Below are 24,980 nucleotides of genomic sequence, written 5' to 3'. Positions count from 1 at the left end.
GAGTTAGTGAAATAATCAATATATTTTGAAGGAAAGTCTTCTGGAATGAAGTAGAAGGGGAAAAACAGGAGGTAAAACACACTAGAAATGTGTGTGTCATTCTCCACACAAAGTGGATTTGGTTGATAGTTGAAGTACACAGAATTGCACTGATCATTGTGTATGTTCTTCGTTGAATGACTTCAACCAGAAACTTGTGGGATTTATCTGAAAGCTGGGTTTCTGAGAGCTGCGAAGTAAGAAACTGGTGTAGAGTGGAAGTCCATAACTAGTTACAGACCTGGCATGGCTATTCTACCTGTGTGCCACTTCAGGTGGAAGCACTTCAGATGATGGTGGGAAGTTTAAGGAGGCAGAAGAAAAAATGGAAAAAGAAGAAAAAAGGGGGGGGCTCTAAATGCAAAGTGTAGCTAGAGTGGGGATACACTGGGGCAGAGGAGGTATGACTGTTGGTCCCCCTTTGGTGGGTATACTTGTGGCACTTCTGCTTTGCATGTTTCCATGTTCTCAAACAGGGCCTTCTCCATCAATTTGTACACAAGCAGCATTGGCATAGACGAGAAATACAAATCTCAGTGCAAATAAATACAGGGTACTCAGGCAAAAGAGAACATCATAAAGCAAAGGCATCTACCACTACTGGTCCACTTCCCAAAGTGAAAAAGGCCTGGTCAGGAGAGATGGGAATAGAATTCAAAAGCCATGGTAAATCCTTAACCATGTTGCGTGAATTATGCATAGCAGTTGAATTAAATTGTTCTAATATTGTACTGGTAACTTGTAAAGCAAGATTTGCTAAGCAAAGGTTATTATATGAACCTAAATAAATCCAGCCAGAGAAAACCTTGGGGGTGTCATTTCTTCCAGAAGGTTAACTGTCTGTCTTTGGCTAAAAAAAGGATCCAGGAGTTGCATGAAGCTACCTCATTGAGTTATATACTGCTGTCAGAAGAAGCTACAAAGGGATAATGCATTGGGGCTTCTGGATTTCTCTGAAATGAAAACAGGGGAAGAACAAACCGAAGAAAATGTCTGATAAGATTAAGGACAAATAAGTTCATTTGGCTTATTTATGCTGTAATATGTGAATGCTAGATAAATGTGTAAAGAAGGAAGAATAGCAACTGCCAGATGCTTTCAGAAGGAAGCGGAGAGCATATGTGGAGGAAAACTCACCATAAATGTTATCTCAAAAAAGAGGACCTCTTGGAATAAGCCTGTATATGGCAGTTAAGTCTCAAATCTGTTGTATTTGTTTTGTGAAATGACAAAACATCTGCTCAGTCACAAGGCCCCAGTAAAATGCAGCTTTATGCCTAAAGCAGTGTGTCAGTAACTAAGAAAAAACGTATATAAAAAGGGAAAAACAAAAGGAGCGTTGTTTATTTCAGTTGTAGTCATTTCTGACCTAATAATGCTTTTGAAAGGATTTTTAGTTTTATTTTTGAATAAAGAAATGAATGACAGGACTGAGTCATTTATGACTCTTTTCAAGATTAGGTTTTGTGCATTATTTGGGTGGAAGCTGGCAAAATGCTTTGCTTCTGCAAATCATATTTATGTAATTGAAGTACATTTTAGAAGACTACTTCTTAACTTACAGCTTCTGATTTCAGTATATAATAAGCCACTTTTTGTTCTCTGTGAAAACATGAGCAAGTCAGATATATGTGCTAACATGAAAACTGGAAGGAGGTTAGATTCTACCTCAAAACTGTCTTTGCAGAGAAGAAAAAGATTCCCACTGAAATGTCTATAGAGAACTAACCAATGAGTTCCTCATTAAACCATTATTGTACGGGCTTTGACTCTCAATATTGCAATATTAAAAGCTGAACACAGCTTTTAAGTGGTTTTATTCAAAAAGTGTGTTCTCTTATATTTTCTCTGCTGTTTTCACTGACCTGAAAATTCTAAAACTGTGATGCAAACTACAGTTTTAAAGTCTATCTTCTGATGAAATTAATATAACTCTACAGCTTACAGCAGTACTGGGACTGATGCTCTTTAATATCTTCATCAATTATATTGACAGTGGGATTGAGTGCACACTCAACAAGTTTGCTGATGATACCTGGCTGAGTGGTGCAGTTGACATACCTGAGGGACAGGATGCCATCTAGAGGGACCTAGACAGGCTGAGCAGTGGGCCCAGGTGAACCTCACGACGTTCAACAATAGAGCGTAGCCCTGCTGAAAAGGACCTGGGTTGTACTGGTGGATGGTAGCTGGACAAGAGCCAGCAATGTGCCCTCACCACCCAGAAAGCCAACCGTATCCTGGGCTGCACCAAAAGAAGCATGGCCTGCAGGTCAGGGAGGTGGTCCTGCCCCTCTGCTCTGTGCTGTGAGACCTCACCTGGAGCACTGCGTCCAAAATGTGGAGTCCTCAGTACAGGACAGACACAGACCTGTTGGAGCACGTCCAGAGGAGGGCCACAAAAATGATCCCAGGGATGGAACACCTCTGCTACAGGACAGGCTGAGAGAGCTGGGGCTGTGCAGCATGGAGAAGGGAAGGCTGCAGGGAGAGCTGAGAGCGGCCTGTCAGTATCTTAATGGGGGGCTGTAAGAAAGAAGGGGCCAGACCTTTAGCAGGGTCTTTGGGGATAAGACAAGGTGAAATGGTCAGACTAAAACAGGGGAGATTTAGATTGGATTTAAGGAACAAGTTTTTTACAATAAGGGCAGGGAGGCACTGGCATAGGTTGCCCAGAGTTGTGGTGAATGCCCCATCCCTGGAGATAATCAAAGTCAGGCTGGAGGGGCTCTGAGCACCTGATAGAGCATGGGTGACCCTGTGCATTGCAGAGGAGTTGAACTAGATGGCCTTTTAGTAGTCACTTCCAACTCAAAAGATTCTATGATTCTGTGAGTTCACATCCTCTTGGAAGCCTGTGAATTCTGAAGGACTCTTTAGGTGATCAGGAATGTGTGTGCTATGTGGTATTAATAGGGGACCATTCTCATAGGACATCTTTCTTCTCAAGTCTTTGCTGGAGTAAATAAAGCACGTGCATATAATCTTTATCTGACTCAGAGCTGAAACAGATACTAAACCTTTTCCACAGAAAGACTGTAAAGTTTCTCAGAAACTCTTTAGAGTCTTATGAACCTGATCCAAAAGCTTACAGTTCAGAAAATTTCTGATTCAAACCAGTTTTCAGTTGGGCTGTGGAAAATTTTGCTGAGCTATTTACATGAGCTTTTCATGCGTAAGCAGTACTGTCTTTCAAATATGACAAAAACTTGAAGACTTAGATTTTAAGCTGTTGGGATTCCAGTATCTTCTGGAATCTTGAGCAGCAAATGCCTTCTGCATTGTGAAGTTAAAGATGTAGGCTGCAGCGCTCAGCCTGAAATCCATTGCAGTTGTTCAGTCGAAGCATCAATTCTCAGCCCAAAGGTAGGTCGCTCCCAGGCTGGAACTACTGAGCAGAGTTGTCAGAGATGGTTGGATTGCATTACGCATCAGCAAGCAGAGTGTAAGTCAGCAAAATATAGCTTAAGAGTAGCTTTAAAAGGTGTAAGTGCCATTATTAATTCCATTCACTGCTGTCTGCCTTCCACTTTGGGGAAGGGACTGCTGTGTGCTCTGTGGCCATCTGGGGAGATCTGGAAGCTCTGGGGGCGGCTGTCTTCCCCTAGGAGATTTGTTCACATGTTTTGGCAGGTCATGGCTGTCTCTGAAGAGGCCTTGAACGTGGATAGCAGTGTTGTATTAAGAACATTGCAGAACACTGCAAGTGTGTATTAAGAACATTCCCTGTCCACACTCATCTTCTAGACCTAGTAGAGCTGAAAAAATATAAAGGACATTGTCTTTCTATTGTGATTCTTCTAAAGTACCAGCACCCTCTTTGATGCTGGCACAGCCTATGCTGTTTCAATGCAGTCTTGGGACTTTGAGAAGGGTGTCTCTGATTCTATGAAGAAAGGAAAAGGAGAAAGGCTAGCATGCACTTTGCTATCACACTGAATCAGTGCTCTCACTAACATCATGTAGCAGTTGTCAAGGGACAAATGTTCCTAATTCACACTGCTTCATCTCCTGGAATGTGTTTATTCATATATAAGCCAGTATGTGTGCACAAAGTTGGGCTCTGGTTCATTGCTCTTGGTCAGTGGTAGCCACAGATCCAAAAGTTGTTGATGGAAAAATCATTGAAAAGATTTGGGAAGTGTTGTACAAGGGAGAAAGACTACGTAGGTTGCACTTGAGCAGGTTCTGAGCTGTGATGTGTTTCCACATCAGAGTTCTGTCTAACTTGACCTGCCTCTATAGTGGCAAGCCAAGGAAGAGCTGGGTCAACTTTGAATAGCACAGGGGAGATGCAGGTCTCAGCTGTGTTTAATGTCTTTTTGTTGTGCAGGCTTTCAGAACCCAGAAATCTGGTGCACCATGTTGAAAAGCTGAGCTTGTTTCTTGATCTTTTTCCAAAACTGGTGCACACTTGGTTCAAGTATTTACTTGTTTTGAGCAGGGGTCAGATTGGGCCATGAACACTGAATGAAATGAAATTTTTGAAAAGAATGATTTCCTTAGCAGGCAATAAACATTTCTGCTTACAGTCATTAAAAACCTTCATTAAATTTTGCATCTGTTCTGTTCACCACTTAGCCATTTATTTTCATTCTGAAAGATTGTAACTAAGAATGAATGGGTCTTGTCTAATACAGTGAGGACATGAGAGATGTGTGAAAGAACTGTGTTATCTTTCTCCCTCGTGGGCAGATTTTCCCAATTGTTTAACAAAATGGAGTCATGACATCAGTCGAGATACTGCTGAATAGCAAGACTCAACGTTAGTCAACTTGTTTTTAAAAAAAAAAAAAACAGGCAAGCAGTAACAATTAGACAGTGTTTGATGCTCTTCCCCATTGAAGAGGCTGAAGATGCTCTTCCCCCACTGTCCTCCCACTTACTGATCTTCCCACTGCAGTGCAAAGTAGTTCACGTCTTCTGAGTGAGCAAACAGATCTTTTCAATGAAAGAGTGAAAAAAATCCTCAGTTCTGCCACAAAGAAGTTGGTGTCTGTAGATCAGGATCTCTGCCATGCTCTACAAGCTCTCCAAGCGCTTATCATCCCCGGAGTGGAGGATGGCAGCTCAAGGCATCTGAAGAACAAAGAGAATACCACAAAGAGCTTCACGCTGCAGAGAAATGGCTGCATTTGTTGCCATCCATCCAGCCCAGTTGTGTTAGTCCTGTGCTCCAGTTCCTCCAGCTCACAGCCCTCCTCCTTTTTACTGTGAAATCTGCTTGAATCTTCAAAGGAGCTACATTTTAAAATATGTTTCCCTCAGTACCAGGGATAATCACAATCCTCCAGGCTAAAACAGATAACAAAGTCTTAAATGTATCTGCAGCACTTTACAGAGAAATGTGTGTGGTAGAGGCTATTGGGCAGCCCTGTCCAACTTCAAACAGTGTTTCCGTCTTTCTATTTGATTAAGATATACTGGTGTAACAGGAGTAACAGGTTTTAATCATATCTTGTCATACTATAGGGGCAGAGCTAACACAAAGCTGATGTGGTGTTTCCAATCAAAGGTTTGATGGTAAGAGTTGGGGGTCATCTGTGGTGGATATGTTTTGATGGTATAGTCTTTTACTCCAAAAATACAAAAATACAATACTGCTAGAATCAATCTATGATGTGAGTAGCAGTTCTGGAGAGAATGTGAACATGCTTGTTGCTTTGTAAACCCAGCAATCCAGCATGGTCACCAGAAGTAGGAGCTGTGTAAATATTCTTAACCATCATTGGTTCTTTGCTCTTTCGTTTTAGCTGGATGCTGAGAAGGCAAAATTAAAACTGGAGAGATGGGCTTCCCGAGATGCTGGCAGTGGGGGAGGAAGAAGCGAAGAGTTGGAGACAAGTGGGGACTGTGATGATGAGGATGGCTGCCAAGGATCTGGTGACAGGATTCACACAGCAGGTAAATACATTTTCTGTGGACACATACAGAGTTTAGAAATTCCTAACTGTCACAATTAAGTGGACAGAGCTAAGGTTTGCACTGCTCAAGTTACCGTCAAATTCCTATTGAATTCAAAGGATTTGAATCTTAATACATGAACAACTGCAGTAGAACTAGAATGGTACAGACGGTAACGCAATACAATTTAACACTTGGCCTGCAGATAAGAGACTTAGAGTGAAAAATATCTGTAAGGAAGTCTGGATCATAGAAATACTGGAAGAGCTTTCCTAGATACTGTGGGCACTTCAAATAAATAGAAAATTAATGCCCGTGTACACTGTACTAAATGTTAACATATATATCGGTTGACTGCATAATCATAGTGAAGGATGATCCAAAGAGTTTTGCTGAAAGTATATGTTCTTAAAAAAATACCTGAAGTACGGTTTTTAGTGGTATTGAGTAGCTGGATAAAGATTATCCTGTATAAAATGTCTTGATAGCCTCAGATATGCATTCTACAATATTTATTTTTGTAATTACTTGACTGATATGTCATAAGGCTTGGAATCAGCTTCAGAATCTAACTTACTGTGTTCAGTTTTGGGCACCTCAGTACAGAAAGGACATGGAGGTGCTGGAGCAGGTCCAAAGAAGGGCAACAAGGCTGGTGAAGGGCTTGGAGAATGTGCCCTATAAGGAGCAACTGAAGGAACTGGGGCCGTTTAGTCTGGGGAGGAGGAGGCTGAGGGGAGACCTTATTTCTCTCTTCCAATATCTGAAAGATGCCTACAGAAAGAGCGGGGTTGGTCTCTTCTCACTGGTGACAGGACAAGGGGAGATGGCCTCAAGTTGCGCCAGGGTAAATTTAGGTTGGATATTAGGAAACACTTCTTTACAGAAAGGGTTGTGAAGCACTGGAATAGGCTCCCCAGGGAGGTGGCTGAGTCACCATCCCTGGATGTGTTTAAAAACCGCTTGGATGTGGTGCTCAGGGACATGATTTAGCAGAGGGTTGTTAGAGTTAGGGTAGTATGGTTAGATTAGAGTTGGATTTGATGATCTTTAAGGTCTTTTCCAACCTGAACAAGTCTATGATTCTATGATTCCACCAAAATATTGGCAATTTAATAGATAATTTCTTACTATAATAAGTTGTCAAGAGGTGCGATGTTTCCTTCTAAACAGTTGAAACTACTGATATGCTGTATCTGGAAGTTCTGATTCATATCAGGTCATCAAAGTGTAATTGTATTAATTATTGATAATTTATATATATATATTTTCATTTGAGTGAACAAATATGTGAAATACGAGCATAATAGCGTTGAAACATAGTGCTCATTAAGGTGAGATAAAACACAGGTAAGCTTTAAACTGCTATTTCATTCAGCAGAAGTAAACACATGCCTCTTGCTTATCTTTTTACCACTAAGCAGAGAGAAAGAATGTATCCCATACTCAGGTAGAACTTGCAAACCAGCTTTGATGTAGACTGTGTTCAGGACTTTCGTTGTTCCTTTTATGAATATTTGTTCAGGAAAACTGAGCTTAAGCATGTATTTTGAAATACGTGCAAAGCATTAATTTTATTTTACAGCACCAGGTTTTCATAGAATCATAGAATGGCCTGGGTTGAAAAGGACCTCAATGATCATTGAGTTTCAACCCCCCTGCTATGTGCAGGGTTGCAGACCACCAGACCAGGCTTCCCAGAGCCACATCCAGCCTGGCTACAATACGGTATACGTTGTTGAGCTGTATAATCAAGGTAAATGAGTTATTATTACATAGAGATGATTCTTAACATTTTTAAGTAGTTGTGAGTAACAGATCAGGTTGAGATTGTCACTGTATTCACTCATGTTTTTGAACAGAAGAGCTTTTATACGATGTTATTTTAAAACTCTGCTTAGCTTTTTTTAATTTCAATTTTAGTTGTGTTTTATATATGAGCAATTAAAAGATTGCTAAGTCTTTCAGCCCCTAGAGATCTGTGAGTGTAAATACTATAAATAATGTGCTTTGCTCTCTATGTGGTATGATGCAAACAATAGCCAGGTGCAGAGTACTCTTTAATGAACAATTAAACTATAAATACACGGTTTGGGGAGGATGTGTGTGCATGTTTACACACAGTGGTAGATTTCAGATGTTCAAAAATAAAAACTTGAAAGCTTTCAAGACTAGGCTTGCTGCTGGTTTAAATAACGGTAAATAAAGGAAATGCTTAATGTCTCTTTTTTCCTTTTTGCTTGCAATCTCTTTAAATAAAATATTCTATGATGTTGATACCATCCTGGATTTAAAAGAATTACATTTATACAAATAGCTGTTTCAAAGTTTAGTAGGGTTTATATCCAATTAAAAAAGAAATCACAATTAATTGTAGAAAATAGTATTGATTCATAACAGTAAGAATATTTCATTGTGCGACAATGGTACTTCTATTTCATAATTAGCTTTAAAATGCTATACTGTGTACAAGCCACTAGCAGTAAATACGTTTGGCATATCTGGATACAATTAAGAGATAAAATGGAGTAATCTCATTATAGAACTTCTTTGCTTTAATAGAATGTTAAAGAAATGAACACTGGATTGGATTAGTTGCATTTCCTCTTGCTGCATGTCTATAAGATGATGTTTCTCATTGAATATCCTGTGAATATGTTATGTTTCCTAAACTTAAAAGCTGTCAGTTCCTTCTCACTGTTGTTTTGTAGAAGCGGAACATGCCAACATTCACTATTCTGTGTTCACTTTAAATACACAGTAAATTGAGACATGAATGGAGACTAAGGCTAAATCCCAAATAAAACTCTGACTGAAGCTCAAAAAAGTCAGTGGGAATATTCTTACTGACTGCAGCAGGCTTGGAGCTGTACAATGCCATTGATCTCATCAGCGAACACTGTAGCTTGTAGTCACATGGTAGAACAAAAGGAATAGGAAAGGAATAAAAACCCTTTCAAAACATAGGCTTTTTGCCAGAGCAGTGATGTTTTTAACAAGTTCATGGAAAACAGAAAAGAAGGAAAACAATTACCAAACTCTAAAAATAGTGAATTCAGAATCCAGTGAAAATTTGCTACATCTGTAATTTCTTTGAAACCTATATGAAAATGAGATTTACAATTTATGTGTTGAGTTCCACTTTAAGCATTGCAAAAGATTCAGGATCATTTAAAATAGTTTCTAAAAACATACTGAACACTTCCTTCCCACCTTCCTGAGAAAAATACCCCTTTTCATTGACAAGAAATTGGCAGGAGTTTTGCCAATAGCAAGGCTTCCATCACCAAAACATCTCTTTTGAGAACTATTGAAAGATCCCTCTAGACAGGGTACATAGCCATCTCCCCAGTTTGCTTTTTCCAACTACTAACAGAGAGTCTGGCTTCTAGGTTTGAAACTTCAATGTGCACCAGGGGGGTAAAGACAAGGAATGGTTGTGTGCTAGCCAGGCGCTTCGTATGATCCCTGTCCCTACTTGGTGTGTGTTGTATGCTGTGTGTGCACTCTATATTTCAGCCCACCTTACCATGGATACTGAAGTCTGTGTTTCAATTCCTAGTTTAATGTCTACAGTTATGTGGATATTATTTAGTATTTTTCTTTGCTTTTGTTACCAATAAAGCTTTCCTAGTCAAAATCATAATTATCTAAAAAAAATCACCACTTGTAATCATAGTGTGCTGCATTGTCTACCTATCTATATCATATATGTTTATCTAATTGATTTCATACGGACAAGATAGACACCCTCTCCAGAAGCCAGCAGCCCCTCGACACACTAGGTGGGGTAGGAGATACTTGAGCATGTCGGGTTCTATCAGGCCTTACCAGTTATCACAACTGTTCCTTCCCGGGGAAAGCTGTAGAAACATTAGTTTCTCAAGCAGATCCATGTGCTATTTGTTGGCAAGTGGCAACTTTTTAATGGCTGCATCTGTTAATCATCTTTGAACAAAGCTTTGTTAGAAGAGATTTAAGAGGAAAAAATCCTGAACATGGATGGGGAAGTAGATTTGCAGTTTGGACCGCTGCATGTTTCTGGGCAGAAGTGCAAAGCAGAGGCTCAGTATGAACCTTGCTGGGCAGCGTGTGATCGTGTAAGCGTGGTCCGATGTGAACTTCAATCACAAAAGGACTCACAGAATGATGCGAGGGCATATTCTTAAATAGGACTGTGCAGGATGCTCAGCGGTGTACAAGGCTCGGCACCATGCAGTGGTGCACATGCTGCAGTGTTTACTAGGGGAGGGATTAGCATCCTGCAGATCATGAAAAGGTGCAGTAGCAACAGATTCACGTTGTACCCTACTTCTCCTCTCTTTAGTGAAAAGGAAAATAAATGCTTCAGTCTGATCAGTGAAAAGTGGGAAGGAAGTCCCTGCAGGGGATTTCCCACTCCCAGCTGTGCTGCACAGCTGTATGTTGTTAAGAAGCCTGATCCAGACAGTGACTGCCAACAATAGATCTCTCTTCAGAGAAGTCATCAGGTGGTTTTCCATTAAATAAGGTTTAGAAGGTCCAACAAGATTGGACCACAGGCAGGGACATGGTTTACTGCAAACCCCAAGACCTCCACACTGTAAAACAAAAATTAAGACAAAAATTAATCCAAACTTCTTTCTAGACAAGCCTGAAATAACATGATGGAAAGTCAGAAGGCATTTAGCAAGTGTGAACCAGGGCTGTCTTCACACTAGCAAGGCATCCAAACAGCACATGTTAAGGAGAACGTCTCTTTTAGTCTGTCCTTGGGCCCGTTCCCCATGGAGCAGGGTAGGCGAAGCCTAATGTCTGACATACAGGAACTGCCATCTTAGCCTTAAATTTGCCCATCAGTGGGTACCATCAATCTGTGAGGCAAAACCTTCAGCTCTCAGATGGGGCAAATGTTAATACACCCCTGACATGTCTTGAAACTTTGGATCTTTGTAAAACAGGAACAGGGATTTACTTTTCCCCTTGCTGGCTGCTTGCTCTACACTGGGATGAGCTTCATCTGTGTCCCTATCGCAAAAGCAGTAGGTTTCCATGGAATAACAAGTAGTGCCTGACCAGCACTGATTGCAGATTTTAGACAGTCCTTAAAATTTGCATCTGTAAGCACACATATTCAATAAATAAACGCAACCTATGACATCCCAAGCAGATTTTGAATGTGGCTATGTGTGAGAAGCTCTTTATTACTGTGAGATTTGGGCAAATGCTTATGTAATCCCAATAAAAATTTTATTCTATACTTCTAATTCCTTCTCGAAGCTCCCTCCCTTTAGTACGTATTCTCTGATTTTAAATATCTCAGTAGAATATACTGCTTCTTCGTTAAGATTGGAGGCAGCCTGGGCTGTAGTGACCATGCCTTGGTGGAGTTTGTGATCTTGAAGAATGCGGGCCTGGCAAAGAGCAGAGCTAGGAGAGGAAAATTCCAGATGCTCAAGGAACTGTTGAGTGGGATCCCCTGGGAAACTGTCCTTAAGGGTATGGGTACAGAACAGAGCTGGCAGCTCTTTAAGGACACCCTTCTGAGAGCGCAGCGGCTCTCCATCCCCCAGCAGAAGAAGTCGAGCAGGGGAGGCAGGTGATCATCGTGGCTTTGCAAGGACCTGCAGCTAAAACCAAGAGAAGAGGGGGAAATGTACAGAAAGTGGAAGCAGGGTTGAGTGTCCTGGGAGGAATACAGGGCTGTTGTCCATGTGTGTAGAGATGATAGGATTAGGAAAGCCAAGGCGCAGATGGAGCTGAACTTGTTTCTTAGACATAGAAAAAGCTGAGGTACTCAGTGAGTGCTTTGCCTCAGTCTTCGTGTGTGGTCAGGCTTCCCATGTCTGCCAGGACCACGAGCCTCTAGGTGAGGATGTGAGGAATGGTTTCTGTCCCACCGTAAGGTTGGAACAAGTCCGAGTCCTCCTCATGTAATTGAACATATATAAATCCATGGGGCCGGATGATATCCATCCTAGGGTTCTGAAAGAGATGGCTGATGTGGTTGCCGAGCTGCTCTCCATCATGTTTGAAAAATCATGGCTGTCTGGTGAAGTCCCCGGTGACTGGAAAAAGGGAAACATTGCTCCCATTTTTAAGAAAGGGAAAAAGGAAGACCCGGGGAACTACAGGCTGGTGAGCCTCACCTCTGTGCCTGGGAAGATCACAGAGCAGATCCTCCTAGAAACTATGTTAAGGCACATACGAGATAAAGAGGTGATTCGAGACAGCCAGCCAAGGGCAGATCATGCCTGACCCACCTGGTGGCTGCCTATGATGGAGTGACAGCTTTGGTGGATGGGAGAAGGGTGGTGGATGTTATCTACCTGGACTTCTGCAAGGCTATTGACATGGTCCATCACCACATCCTTCTCTCTAAATTGGAGAAGTGTGGATTTTGAAGGATGGACTGTTTGATGGATTAGGAATTGGCTGGCTGGATGCAGCCAAAAGGTTCTGATCAGTGGGTCTGTGTCAGGGTGGAGGCCGGTCACAAGTGGTGTCCCACAGGGGTCGGTCTTGGGACTGGTGCTCTTCAATATCTTCATCAATGACATAGATGATGGGATCGAGTGCACCCTCAGCAACTTTGTAGATGACACCAAGCTGAGCGGTGCAGTCGATATGTTGGAAGGAAGGGAAGCCATCCACAGGGACCTGGACAGGCTGGAGAAGTGGGCCCGTGAAAACCTAATGAGGTTCAATAAGGCCAAGTGCAGGGTGCTGCACTTGGGTTGGGGCAATCCCAGGTATTTATACAAACTGGGGGATGATCTCCTTGAGAGCAGCCCTGCAAGCGAAGGACTTGGGGGTCCTGATAGACGAGAAGCTGGACATGAGTCAGCAGAGTGCACTTGCAGCCTGGAATGCCAGCTGTGTTCTGGGCTGCGTTAAAAAAGGGGTGGCCAGCAGGGAGAGGGAGGTGATTGTGCCCCTCTACTCAGCTCTTGTAAGGCCCCATCTGCAGTACTGCATCCAGCCCTGGGGCCCCCAGCACAGGAAGGACGTGGAGCTCTTGGAGTGGGCCCAGAGGAGTGCCACTAAGATGATCAGAGGGCTGCAGCACCTCTCCTGTGAGGAAAGGTTGAGGGAACTGGGCTTGTTTAGCTTGGAGAAGAGAAGGCTCCGGGGAGGCCTCATTGTGGCCTTCCAGTACTTGAAGGGAGCATATAAACAGGAGGGGGATCGGCTGTTTGCTGGCGTGGATAGCAATAGGACAAGGAGGAATGATTTTAAACTAAGACAGGGGAGGTTTAGGTTGGATATTAGGAAGAAGTTTTTTACCCAGAGGGTGGTGACACACTGGAACAGGTTGCCCAAGGAGGCTGTGGATGCCCCATCCCTGGAGGCATTCAAGGCCAGGCTGGATGTGGCTCTGGGCAGCCTGGTCTGGTGGTTGGCAACCCTGCACATAGCAGGGGGTTGGAACTGGATGAGTATTGTGGTCCTTTTCAACCCAGGCCATTCCATGATTGTGATTCTATTGTGTTGGTCTTTCTGTCATTGCACCTTTTCCATTGTATTGATCTGTCCAATTGCTACAGCAGAATACCTGAAGAGATTGTCCTGGCTGTATATTTCTTCTTCAGGGCATAAAGGAAGCATTGGGTTTTTGATCCAGAGTACTTTTTTAAGTGCAGATAAATAAAACTTTTTTATTTTGTCATGTCTTCTGATGTATATCTAGTCTCAATAGTTACGGAAAATCAATATATCTTTCCTCATTGCTTATGAATGTTTTCATTATCTGGTTTGGTTTTTTTTTCAGCGTATCAATATTATTTTACCCTTTATTGTGTTCTCATTCTTCCTATTTCTCTGTCTTGTCTAGGAATCAATATTACCATATTAGCTGTCATTTTCAATCATGCTTTATTTCCATTCATGATGTTACAGGATGCACTTACACTTGTATTTATCCAAATAAGTAATTGTAAAGCTGCTGATTTTGTAATTATTAGTACAAAACATCAATATTCTGAGATCATAATATCTGCTGGCAGTCAGCCACGCTCATGAAGTTCTCATCGCTACACAACTTCGCTTCCTTTGCAGATTATCTTAGCTCTCAGAAATATGACATTTTTAGTGTCTGTCTTCCAACCTGGACAAATCTCTCTATCATGCCTTGCTCCTGGCCCATGGCCTTGTGTAGCTTTTTCCTTATACCCTTTGTTGTGCAAGATATTTTATCTCCAGTTCTGTTTTAGATAGCCTATAAAACCCTGTATTGCTCTTAGTGTTAATGCCTCATTACATCTATAAAACAGTAACAGTAACAATTTAAGCTGTCATGTAAGATTGATCTTTTAGATAACTCAATGGCTTTCAGACTTTATCATTTGGGTTGGTAGATAGAGATGGGCCTCTGTCTACTGTGGTGTATGCAAACCCTGTGGGAGGGCACTGGGCATCCCTGGGGCAGCAGAGGAGCCTCACAGTTGAAGAGTTCTGACTTGGAGTTGTGTTGAGAGGTATAGTTTGGGAAGAGGCATGAGAACAAGGAAAACCAAAGAAGTCTGGATAGTCAGGGTAAAAAGTGTGGGTTTCGGTTAATGCTGATGGAAGTGGATAGAATCTGATGATGAGATGAGTCACTTTGGGGTTGCGGTGCTGTCGCAGTTACCTCGTGGGCACACTTTGCTGAGCATTTCTGTCCTGTGCTGTCCTGAGCTGTCCTGAGCAGCTCTGTCCTGTGCATATAGGACCAGAATGCAGCAGAGAGAGGGGTTTGGAGATGGGGATAGGATGAGAGAGCATTTGGAGGGGAAAAAGAAGGTTTCCCCACTTCTCTGTCCTAAATCATTCTTAAATAGTTTATAATCTACTGGCTGAGATAAAGTATTGTGTGTCAGTTTAGCCCCCTTCATTACACAGTATAATTTAAACTGGAATGCCTATGAGAAGAAAAGTATAATTGTTGTGAATCCATCCTCAACATTTATATGATAGTTTGAGCTGTAAATGAAAGGGATTTCAGTTCCTTCAGATTTTTACTCCTAGAACAACCAAGGTGAGCTCAGGTCCATACAAGACAGGCGTTTTTTGCCAAGGTGTGTGAATCACTTTGTGCATGGCTGGATAAACATTTCCTGTGTAGGAGTTTTTCCTACTGGTAATCAGAATGCCAGCTAGAGCAATGACAGGCTGACTGCCAGCTCTGTGACTCTGAGAACAACTTTGGTACCGCCTTTGGTACCTTCAAAGAGATGAAAATGTGTTTTGGGAAATGTAAATCACAGATTTTTTGATCACTTCAGCAGTGCAAAGACAAAATTAGAAGGTAACAACATTTTAGTTCTTCCAGTGCTCTGTTCCATAAGGAGAAGTTAAATGTTGGAGAGATCGAGATAAAGACGTTTGGGGCTTACCTGTTTGCTGTAGTTCTGCATAAGCAGTCATCAGAGACTGCGCTGTAGATCACTGATGGGTAATATGCTTTTACCTACCTTATAAAAATATTACCAGTCATCTGTATCCAGTGAATGCAATTGCTACAGCTCAACATTTTTTGCTGACTTTGACAGCAGAATTGTATCTGGTTACTTTCCACGGGCGCAAATCAATGTACTTTTCTAAGAAGTGATTTGAAAACAACCCTGAACTAAAAACTCACAGATGGGATTTTCCGCTGCGTTGCCGCTCACGGATATTTCTCATAAAATGAACTTTTACGAACAGAAACATCGCAACACTGCGTAGCCCCAAACTGGAACAGCATAGTCAGGCTGCAAAGAGCATGAATGAAAAGAGATGATTTAGTATGTGGTGACTAGCACTGTGAGAAGGACAGGCTCCCAAGAAAAACAGCCTTCCTGATCACATTAAGCAGAGCACCCTTCCTGCTGCAGGCCAAGAGCAGTCTGCAGGCAGAGACTTTGACCCCATGCAGGTCATGCCTACCTCTGTGGTAGTCATCCGCAAGCATCAGCATAGCACCCAGAGGTTAGAGGCCAAGCTAAATGGGGAATGAAAACTACGCTCCTCAGGTAAGTCTCGTCTGTTGTATGATTTAGATCCTCCTGACAAGAAATTCATTTAAGAGCTGTAATATCCTGTCATGCCAAGTACTGATGGGATAAATGTGAAGGCTAAGCCAATTTGCCCCCAAAATGCCATAAAGCCAAAATTAATTAAGAGGAGTTAACAAGGAAAGGTCCTTCAAATTACTTCAATATAGATAACTCATATAACTTAATGGCAGCGCCGTTTAACATGCTAATTCCATTACACTATAAGGAAAAAAAAAAACACAAAGCACAAATCCTGCAAGCCTACGGAAAAATGCTCTTCACCTGCAAATTAGTCTTCATCCCACACAAGGGAATGCTTAGCTGATAACAGCTAAGTGACAGCAGCATCAATGCAACGCCACATGTCGTGCCTGCCGGGCCTTTCCTCCTCAGCAGCAAAAGCAGGAGCCTGAGGACCTATATGAAGTGAGCAGCTGTGCCATTAAAACCTCACTCCTTGTTTTGAGGTATTTGTTAGGCTTCTTCATGTCAGGGTTTTAGTAATATCCTAGCTGTCAGAAGCAACGTGTTTGAGAAGTAACATGTGGATCTCTGGAGCTTAAAAAACATCACTTTTCTCCAAGGAAGGTAGACGGTAAAGGCAAACCTGTGACCTTATTTTATTCCAAAGGCAGATTATTCCAGGTTAATTACGGTAAGGTTATGATTTACCACAACCTTAAAGTCACTCAAAAAGCCTGTCGTCTCTCATTGCATACAGGTGAAAGGCAAAGAACAGAGGTGTTTGACAGTGGTAGCAGAACTGAAAGTCACTGAGGAATGAAGAGGTTCTGTTTCTTCCTGCTACCACCTTGCCTTGTTGTATGATTCATGAGGAAAGCTAGGAGGTTGCTGCTCCTTTAAAAGTGCAATAGAATAGCTTTGCTTTGTTTTTTCCTCCCTCCCTGTCTTTAGACCAATGTGTCTTGGGGGTCTTTTGTCTGTGCTTTAAGGGAGAAAATGCCTGGAATGCATCAGGTATATGTTTAGAGGTTTTCTATTCCTTGATTTTCCGTTTTAAGGTATAATAATACACCTTAGAGTGCCATGGAGCCTGAAGCCAACAGATATACCATCACAGTGTACCAGCTGATAAATTTAGGGTCAAAACAATAACCTGAAAGAAAGCATAGTTTAATTCAGTGCAAATGTGCTGTGCTCTCTATATTCAGTTTACTATAAGAAGAACAGAACTTCGAGTTGAAGTATGCGACATATGAACTGGATTGTGGATTTATGGGGCTAGATCTGGCTGACTTGAGATCAAGGTGCTTACAGTAACTTAAACCAGCTGAAGTTCTTGCACATTGTTAAATACCTTCCTCGAAAAGAGCTCAAAGATTAGGAACATTGTTCCTCAGTAGGTGATTTGGCATCTGATTTATCCCACAGTGGTCTCCGGTCTCATGGATTTAAGAATATTTATTTTCTGCTTGTCTGTCCTCAGAGCAGTTAAGTAGCATTTCCATGTAACACTTTCCAGGATGGGCAGGACAGCTGACACCTTTCAGGGGAATATCAGGGTTTTGTGCAGATTCAAGGAGGCTATAATGCCATCTGCCAACCCTAAGTCCAAAAACTGGATATGCACTGCAGAACAGTGAAATTAGGGACTTAATTGTTTCTATACCACATCCTGGAGTATGGAGCGTGATTCCATGCAAACAAGGTGAAGCCTCTAAATCATGGGTGTCCAACTTTTTGGCTTGCCTGGGCCACATGGAGTGAAAAGAAATTGTTGCTTGTATGTAGATTGCACAGAAAGTAACGCCTCTTATTTATTTCCATCTAAACTACAACAGATAGAAAGAGCACAGTAACACTATTTGATAGAGCAAATTCTCAGCTACAAAACAATACTTTCCAAGATAGTCGCCACCATCAGCTGTGCATTTCACCAGTGATGAACAAGAGCTGCATGCTGCACTCATACAAATCTGCTCCAGCAAAAATGACCCACTGCCTCTGTCACCACTAAAGAAACGCACCACCCACCCCTCCCTGTGCTTATATCTACTGTTTGCTCTCTGTAAATGTTCAGTAGACGTTGATGAATGTCAGTGGGTGCTATTTTTTCCACAGGAGGGAGTTCAGTGATGCACCTTTGCTTCATTCACGCTTTCACATCAGACGCCATTCTGACAGACTGCCCGTCTTCTGCCATCTGTTGCACAGCTGCAAAATGTAATAGAATATTTGTGGGAAGGTTCAGTCTCTGCTGCCATCCACCAACACCTGCCTCTGATATCACAGGCCTATATCATAAAATAGGAGGCATTACTTTCAGAGCATCCCTCATGAAACACATAATGTGGTTAATGTATATGAGTAACAAAGCTTATTTTAATTCTGTGTGTGTGTGTGTGTGTGTGTAATTTAAACATAAAAGCCTATAAAACTAGTGGGATATTTGACCTTGTTTGTGTGAAACTGATGCATCGCCCTGTTCTGGTGGCAGTGGTTGGAATTCCTAGTGAGCTCTCAAGGTGTTTGTCAGAGAATTTTGATGAAATTTTACTCTTCCTGCGCTTCATCCTTGAAAAGGATGTACGTACATCACATTTGTATGTACATTACAAATGTGCATGCTACCAAAAAGTGATGACATGAATAAGATGTGATTATGAAGCAAGAGATGTTTTTCTCTTGTAAGAGTTCTTATAAAAGCCTGGTTAAGAGACAAGATTAGTTTTTTTTTGGTTGAATTGCAACCCTATACATTTCACTTGAAAATTTGCAGGTACTGTATTTGCATCGACTGAAAATTGAGTTGAAAACATACCAAAAACATCATATGAATTTTTCAGAAATCTTGAAAATTATTCTCAAGTTCCTTTATCAACATGGAAAACAAGGGTGTATGTTTTTTTGCTGTTTGCAGGACTGTGTTCAGCCAATGTATCAAAACGCATACAATTATTTGCCATAACCATAGTCAGCACTGCACCCTCCCCATATCCTGGTTTCAGCTCAGACAACTCTAATCACACACACAGAATCATGAAATCACATGCTCATCTATCCCATGCTTTCTAAACTTCCTTCCAATCTTTGGTAGCTGCTGAGTTACGGGTGTATGCCCAGGGCCAGGCCAGGCCACTCAGGCAAGGAAGAGCTGCCGCCATGATGGCATGGGGCAAGGGATGGCTGCAGGATGGACTGGGCAGCATGCAGCTATGGACCATGGGTTGGACATGCCTGGTCTAAACAATAGGTTACTTAAGAGTCTTCAATGTAGTTGTCAGTGATGGAAAAGCCAGCTGGATACAGTATCTTATGGCACCTCTTCTATTGTTGTTGGTCTAGTTTCTCCCTTTCCCTCAGTTAATTGTCCTTCAGGCATATTCCTTTCAAAAGTTTTTCTTTTTCCTGAATCACATTTCTATCTCTAGTTAGCATTCCTTCATGCCACAATTAGAAAGAGATTTCTGCCCCTTTCTTCTTGCCTTTGGGGTTTTATGCGGTTGTTCTAGCACTGTTGAGTCTTCCTTTAATCAGTCTCTCAGCCCCCCTATTTGTGCTTGTTCTTCTCTGAATTTCTAGTAGTTTGTCAAGCCGACTTTGACATATTTCTGAAATAAAGTGACATAGGGAGCCAACCAAATTTTGAATTTTATTAAATACTATTCTGAAATTTTTGAGAAATTTTGAGAATTTTGGGGGGTATGTGTTGAGGTATTTTGTGTCTTGTTAGAGTCTGTTCATCTTCTATATATACGCTTTTGTCAAGATTGCAAATTAATCTGGTTGAGCAAGATTTAAGCCTTTAAAATTTAATGTTTCTATTTTAGTGCATTCTGAGGTTATCTGTATTCTTGATCTAGGCATGATTTGCTCATGCAAAACATGCACAAGTGAGCTATCTTGGTAGCAGCATTCCCCAGAAATTGGTAAGATGCAGCAGTCTGATGTCAAACTATTCAATTTAGCTGCAAAAATCATCAAACATTCTCAGAATCCCAGTTATAGCCCATTTACCATTGAATTGTTGTCCACAGATAGCAGTTAATTCAAAGATAAGCAGGATTATATCAGGATGAGGACTGAAACATCCTTTGAATCCCTAGAAAGTAGGTGCACTGAAATCGCTTGCTTTGGGGGTGAAATTCCACATTGCGTATGCCTAAGGCTTATCCATTATTCACACAGAGAACCTTAGAAATTCTCAGCTTTCAAAACTGTTTGGCATTCATCTCAAATTAAAGAAATTAGGGAGAGTTTACCATTGTAGTATTGAAGCTGCCAAGTAATAAATCATTATCTGATATTTGTAGCCCAGAATTAAGTCTAGCGACTCAGACGCACTGCTGACCATTCAGCAGAGAAGTCCTAATAATCCAATCTGGAGCAGCAGGGAAAGGAATAGCCTTCTGATGTGAAGTCAGACAAGTAATTTCCTATTTAAAATTTGATTAGATAAAATCTTTTGAACATGTGCTTGTAAAGGAACAGCTTGTTTAAATATGTATACTGCTGCAGCACATGCTGTACACTGTTAGAACTGAAGCCAGCACAAAGAACATCTGCACTAACCTGAATGTGCCAGGAGGGGCACAGCGCCCAGGGCTAAACTCTCTCAGGATAAATCTCTTACAGGATGGCAACAATAGACCTGATGGGGAAATGTAGAATATATGTATTGGCAAGCTATCATTGTCCAAAACAGAAACATGTGCTGACTTATGCAATTAGTTAAGCATTAATTTGAAGGGGATATTTGTGTAGCTTTTCAATACAAAAGGGAAAAATAGAGAATCAACCTCAAATATTTTGCTACCTGCAAAAAAAGTCAGATTTTAAAGCCATCTCATTAGCTTATTATGCCATACAGAGGGATCTTAGACATCTATTTGATTTAAAAAGCATTATATAATAGAAATCAGGAGAAGGAGAAAAGGCAATAAATACATTTTAAAATAAAGAAATAAATAAAAATTAAGAAAAAAGAGAGATGTGAAATTTTGGCCTAAAACTGACTCAGCAATCATGACTGGGAGTTTTGCCTTTGGCTTGAAGAGGTAACAATTTGAGCAATAACTGAAAGGTCAGTGTCTGCTGCCCATATGTTTGCTTTGCAGGGCGGTATCACAGCAGCTCCAGCCAGAGAGGCTGCCTGCAAAATTGCTGCAGAAATGAGTTCTTGCCTGGGCCACAACACAGCAAATGACAACGTTTCAGGTTGAACAGCCATGGAAAAGCGACGCTGTCTTTTGCTCATATCCTGATTTATATAATTTACAGAGCTCGTGGCAGCATCTCAAGGCAGCTATTGATAATAAAGCATACTGTCAAAACTGGGATGCTGTCCCACTTCAGTTTCACTCTGGAATCCCGTTACAGCAGTTTAGCACAACTGTAGCCATGCTGGAACGTTTCTATCACTCGTCATAAAAAGGGCTCGCATAATAGTCCTGGAAATTGAGATTTTCAAATTACATTTTGAAAAGGATTATTTTTGAGAGTGACCAACTGCTCAGATGCACCGGAAGTTTGTTTTTGTCAGTCTCTTTTCATGGAATTCTACACTGTTGTTTTTTCTTTAGTAAAACCACGGGGACTGTAGATCTGTGAGTCCATTGTGTGGAAAATAATTGTTTGTACAAGAAGGTCTGGTAGATATGTGCCAAATTTGTGTCCCTTCCACAGGACCTGCCCTGAAAGCAGGGACTGAAGGTGAATGAATCCCATCCCCAGTGAGTCTGCTTTGGGTGCAGCAGCCCTACCCAGTGGAGCAGGAGTGTGCTGCCTTTCTCCAGACTATTTTAATGTTTTCGTTGCCTTGACATAAACTCCACATGGATATCGGGAACTGGAAGGAGCTTAATCAAAAAAAGGGCTTTAATCATATCCTGAGGTCCTTTGGCATCTCAACAGATCTTGGCAGCTTGTCGGTAGATGAATCAGATGCACTGCAGTGATGGGGACACGACAGTGCTTCAGTATCGTATTCAAATGCATCACCAGGGAATGCCCAGTGGGGAGCTCCCCACTAGTCCCCATAAAAATGAGTAATCAGTGGACATCCATGAGAGTAAAAATACACAATCCTTAGGATTTAATGCAGAAGGTACTGTCAGCTGAACACTCTTTGTCAAGAAAATTTGCATAGTCTGCATCACAACAGAAATTGGAAATGTACCATCTCAAAGAGGAATTGGAATGAAAAATTTAAACTGCAGATAAATCACAAACATATTTGCAAGGTATGTGAAAATAGATTGTGAAGGCTAGAGAAGTCTGCTCTCTAAAGGAACAAACACACAACAATAGAAAATGTTTTTGTATCTATATAAGCAGACTAAAAACTCATCCATCTACAGAATATATCAGAAGAAGGTATTGTAAAAAATAAGCAAATTATAAATTCCTAGAGAACAATTTTCTTCCACGGATTATGCAAACATTGCATATATTTCAAGTAAAGTCTCATTTTATTGAAAGCGTAACTCATGATAAAATAGATATAACACGAATAGCAATTTAGAATCTATATTATTCTTACCTGATAAAAGGATATTGAAAAAATGAATTGAACTAACACAAGTGTGTTCAATATGCATGAAATTTCTATTTAGCCTGTAAAATGCAAAGCAGATAGATAGTAGCCATTTCCCAGTACTGTAATTACTGTGTCACCACTTGTAAAGCATTTATGTAAAGTACAATCCTTGTGACTAGCCATGTGCAAAATCTCTGTGTCTTGTTAAAAATCAAATCATTGATTTCAAACAATTCTTTACAATGCTGATATTGATGATTGCACTGTAATCCATCACTAAGAGACTGATTACATAAAATAGAACTACTTTTGCATGTGTTCTTGTTGGACAGACTTATCTATTGTACATACTATCTTAATTTTGTCATTGAAGACTATTAAAAAATGGAATCCTACTTTATTTGTTCCCTTATGCTACAATGAAGGCTTGAACACTGGAACAGACATATCTTTTCTTAGGGCTTCTTTCTCCATTTTTGCAGATATGTGCATTGATTTTAGCGAGGCTTGCTTTTTCGTGGCTACTGCTTTTCCCTGGAAGGACCTTATCCCTTTTCCATACCATTCAAATGGTCACAGCCATTTGAAACTAGATAAATGCTGAGGTTTGGGATGTGCTCATCAGTTAACTTCTGAGACAGAAGGCTAATCTCCACTGCTACTCTATTCTCTGGGAGTGGCCTCATTCACTTGCAGGAGTGATGGGGCCACGTGTCTGTGCCCTTCCGTGAGCTGCGAGGCAAGCATCATTTAGATCTTGAACTACGGGATGTGTTTAATGGGGAAATACTGTGGTGGTAGCTGGACAATTGGACTGGATGGTCTTGGAGGTCTTTTTCAACCTTGCTGATTCTCTGATCAGGGTGGCTGTTGTACACCAACTGCTCAGGCAGGTCTGCCAGCAAAGCATCTGCAAGGGCAAGGGGTAAGCACTGCGAGGCATGGCTTGAAAGATGGAGATCCAGGGCCAGTCTGCTTCCCCTGGGAAGCAGCTGGGAGCTCTGTCTCCCTGTTGCCACACTGATGTTGCGCTAGTGGTCCTGTGTCAGCTGATGGCAGCCCTCAGCAAGGCTTGGCAACGTGCACTCCCAGGCACATTAAACTCCAGTGATGTCTGTCTGAGTTGGTGTGAAGCATGGCGGGATAAGCTTGCAGCTGTCTGCAACAGCATGTCTGTGCACTTTCGATTTGCAGAATAAGTAGATGTGTAATCTGTTTTCTCCTGGGGTCTCGTACGATTCATGGGTATCATAACTGTGTTACAGATAGACCACATTAACACCGCTGCCTTAGAACGGAAGGCTTTTGGTCTTGGAAGGTGTTAAGATATTAAAAGCTTAGGCAATTTGTCCTGAAACAAATGTGTAGGAAATTGTCCAGTGTTAATGCCTTAAAATGCCCATCATCAAATGTGTGACCGCTAAACTTTCAGATGGTGTGTGATATTATAATAATTGATGAATTGGTTGGAGGCTCACACCTTTTCCTTGGAAGTACCATCTTAATATTCTTCTTTGAATTCTTCACCAGGCAGAGGTAATGCACACATGTCACTCAGTGTCATGGAAAACTAGTTGTCACAAGTTAAGGATATATTTCCTTTAATGATTACTTGAATATCTTTGTTACAAAAAAGGTATACAAATGTGATGAAATTAACTATGGATTAATGTTACACTGCACTAGGAGTGATATTTTATTTGGCTTACTTTTAATGAATGCGTTAGATTTGGAGGCATGAATGCTAAAACCGATCAAAGCAGAAGTATTGTTTTGAAATAAGCAAGAGGAATTGTTACCCAATCTGTGCATACAAATTAACAAGGCCTCTACATGAGAATTGGTTATATACTTTTAGTATGGCATAGCTGGTGAAACAGCTGTGTGCCGAGTAAAACAGTTACATGGCTGCAGTCATCTTTGTTTCCTGTTTGATGTAATGGCTTGTAAAATGTTGTTAGAAATAAATCCCGGGAAGTGGGGAGTTGCATGTGGTTAAGGGTTTCTTGAGAGCTGCAGTTTTCACAGTTTCTTAAGGGATGAAATGATTTGTTCTCTTGGCTACAACCAGATGCGTGTGCATCTGTGGATTAATTGTATTGAGGATTTGTATGTTTTGAATACTGTCTAAAACTATCAAGGCTATGGGGGCGGCTACATCTCTGTTTAATTAAATACATCATCTTTGAGCTGACTAGCAAGGGTTTCAGATGAGCTCCCCAGAGAAGCTGGAGAAATTAAACACCAAAGGCGTTTTTTAGATCCACAGGGTAGGTCTAATTCAGTGTTGAACAATCCCCACAGTATTACAAAGGGTTTGCATTTTCTCCTGCTGTGGGTAAAAGTGGAGCCTCTCAGCAAATCCCTTACAAAAAAAGCCACTCTCCTTTACCTGGTGGTTGGCAAGAATTCTGTAGAGAACTCCTATACAACTTGTTTCTCATAATTTCTCATGGATATTAGTGAAAAATATTAATAACGAGAAAACAATCGGCTAAATTTGCTTCTTTTTCAAACCCAAATCTTTCTTTGACACCATGTCA

The 24,980-nt window shown here is 41.2% G+C and overlaps 1 protein-coding gene across 7 annotated transcripts in view; it reads left to right on the top strand.

The window, feature by feature from the left end:
- GPC2 (glypican 2) overlaps window positions 1-24,980 on the top strand; it is a 419,550-nt gene that overhangs the window by 315,504 nt on the left and 79,066 nt on the right. For all 7 annotated transcript variants that reach the window (XM_046898721.1, XM_046898720.1, XM_046898724.1 and 4 more), the window contains one exon: window positions 5,793-5,943. In XM_046898721.1, coding sequence (XP_046754677.1) covers window positions 5,793-5,943 — 151 coding nt within the window. The remainder of the gene's footprint in view (window positions 1-5,792; window positions 5,944-24,980) is intronic.

The sequence above is a fragment of the Gallus gallus genome, chromosome 9 (assembly GCF_016699485.2).
Source record: "Gallus gallus isolate bGalGal1 chromosome 9, bGalGal1.mat.broiler.GRCg7b, whole genome shotgun sequence".
Classification (NCBI taxonomy): domain Eukaryota; kingdom Metazoa; phylum Chordata; class Aves; order Galliformes; family Phasianidae; genus Gallus; species Gallus gallus.
Note: the sequence above shows the minus strand (reverse complement) of the source record. Positions and strands in the feature narration are given on the sequence as shown.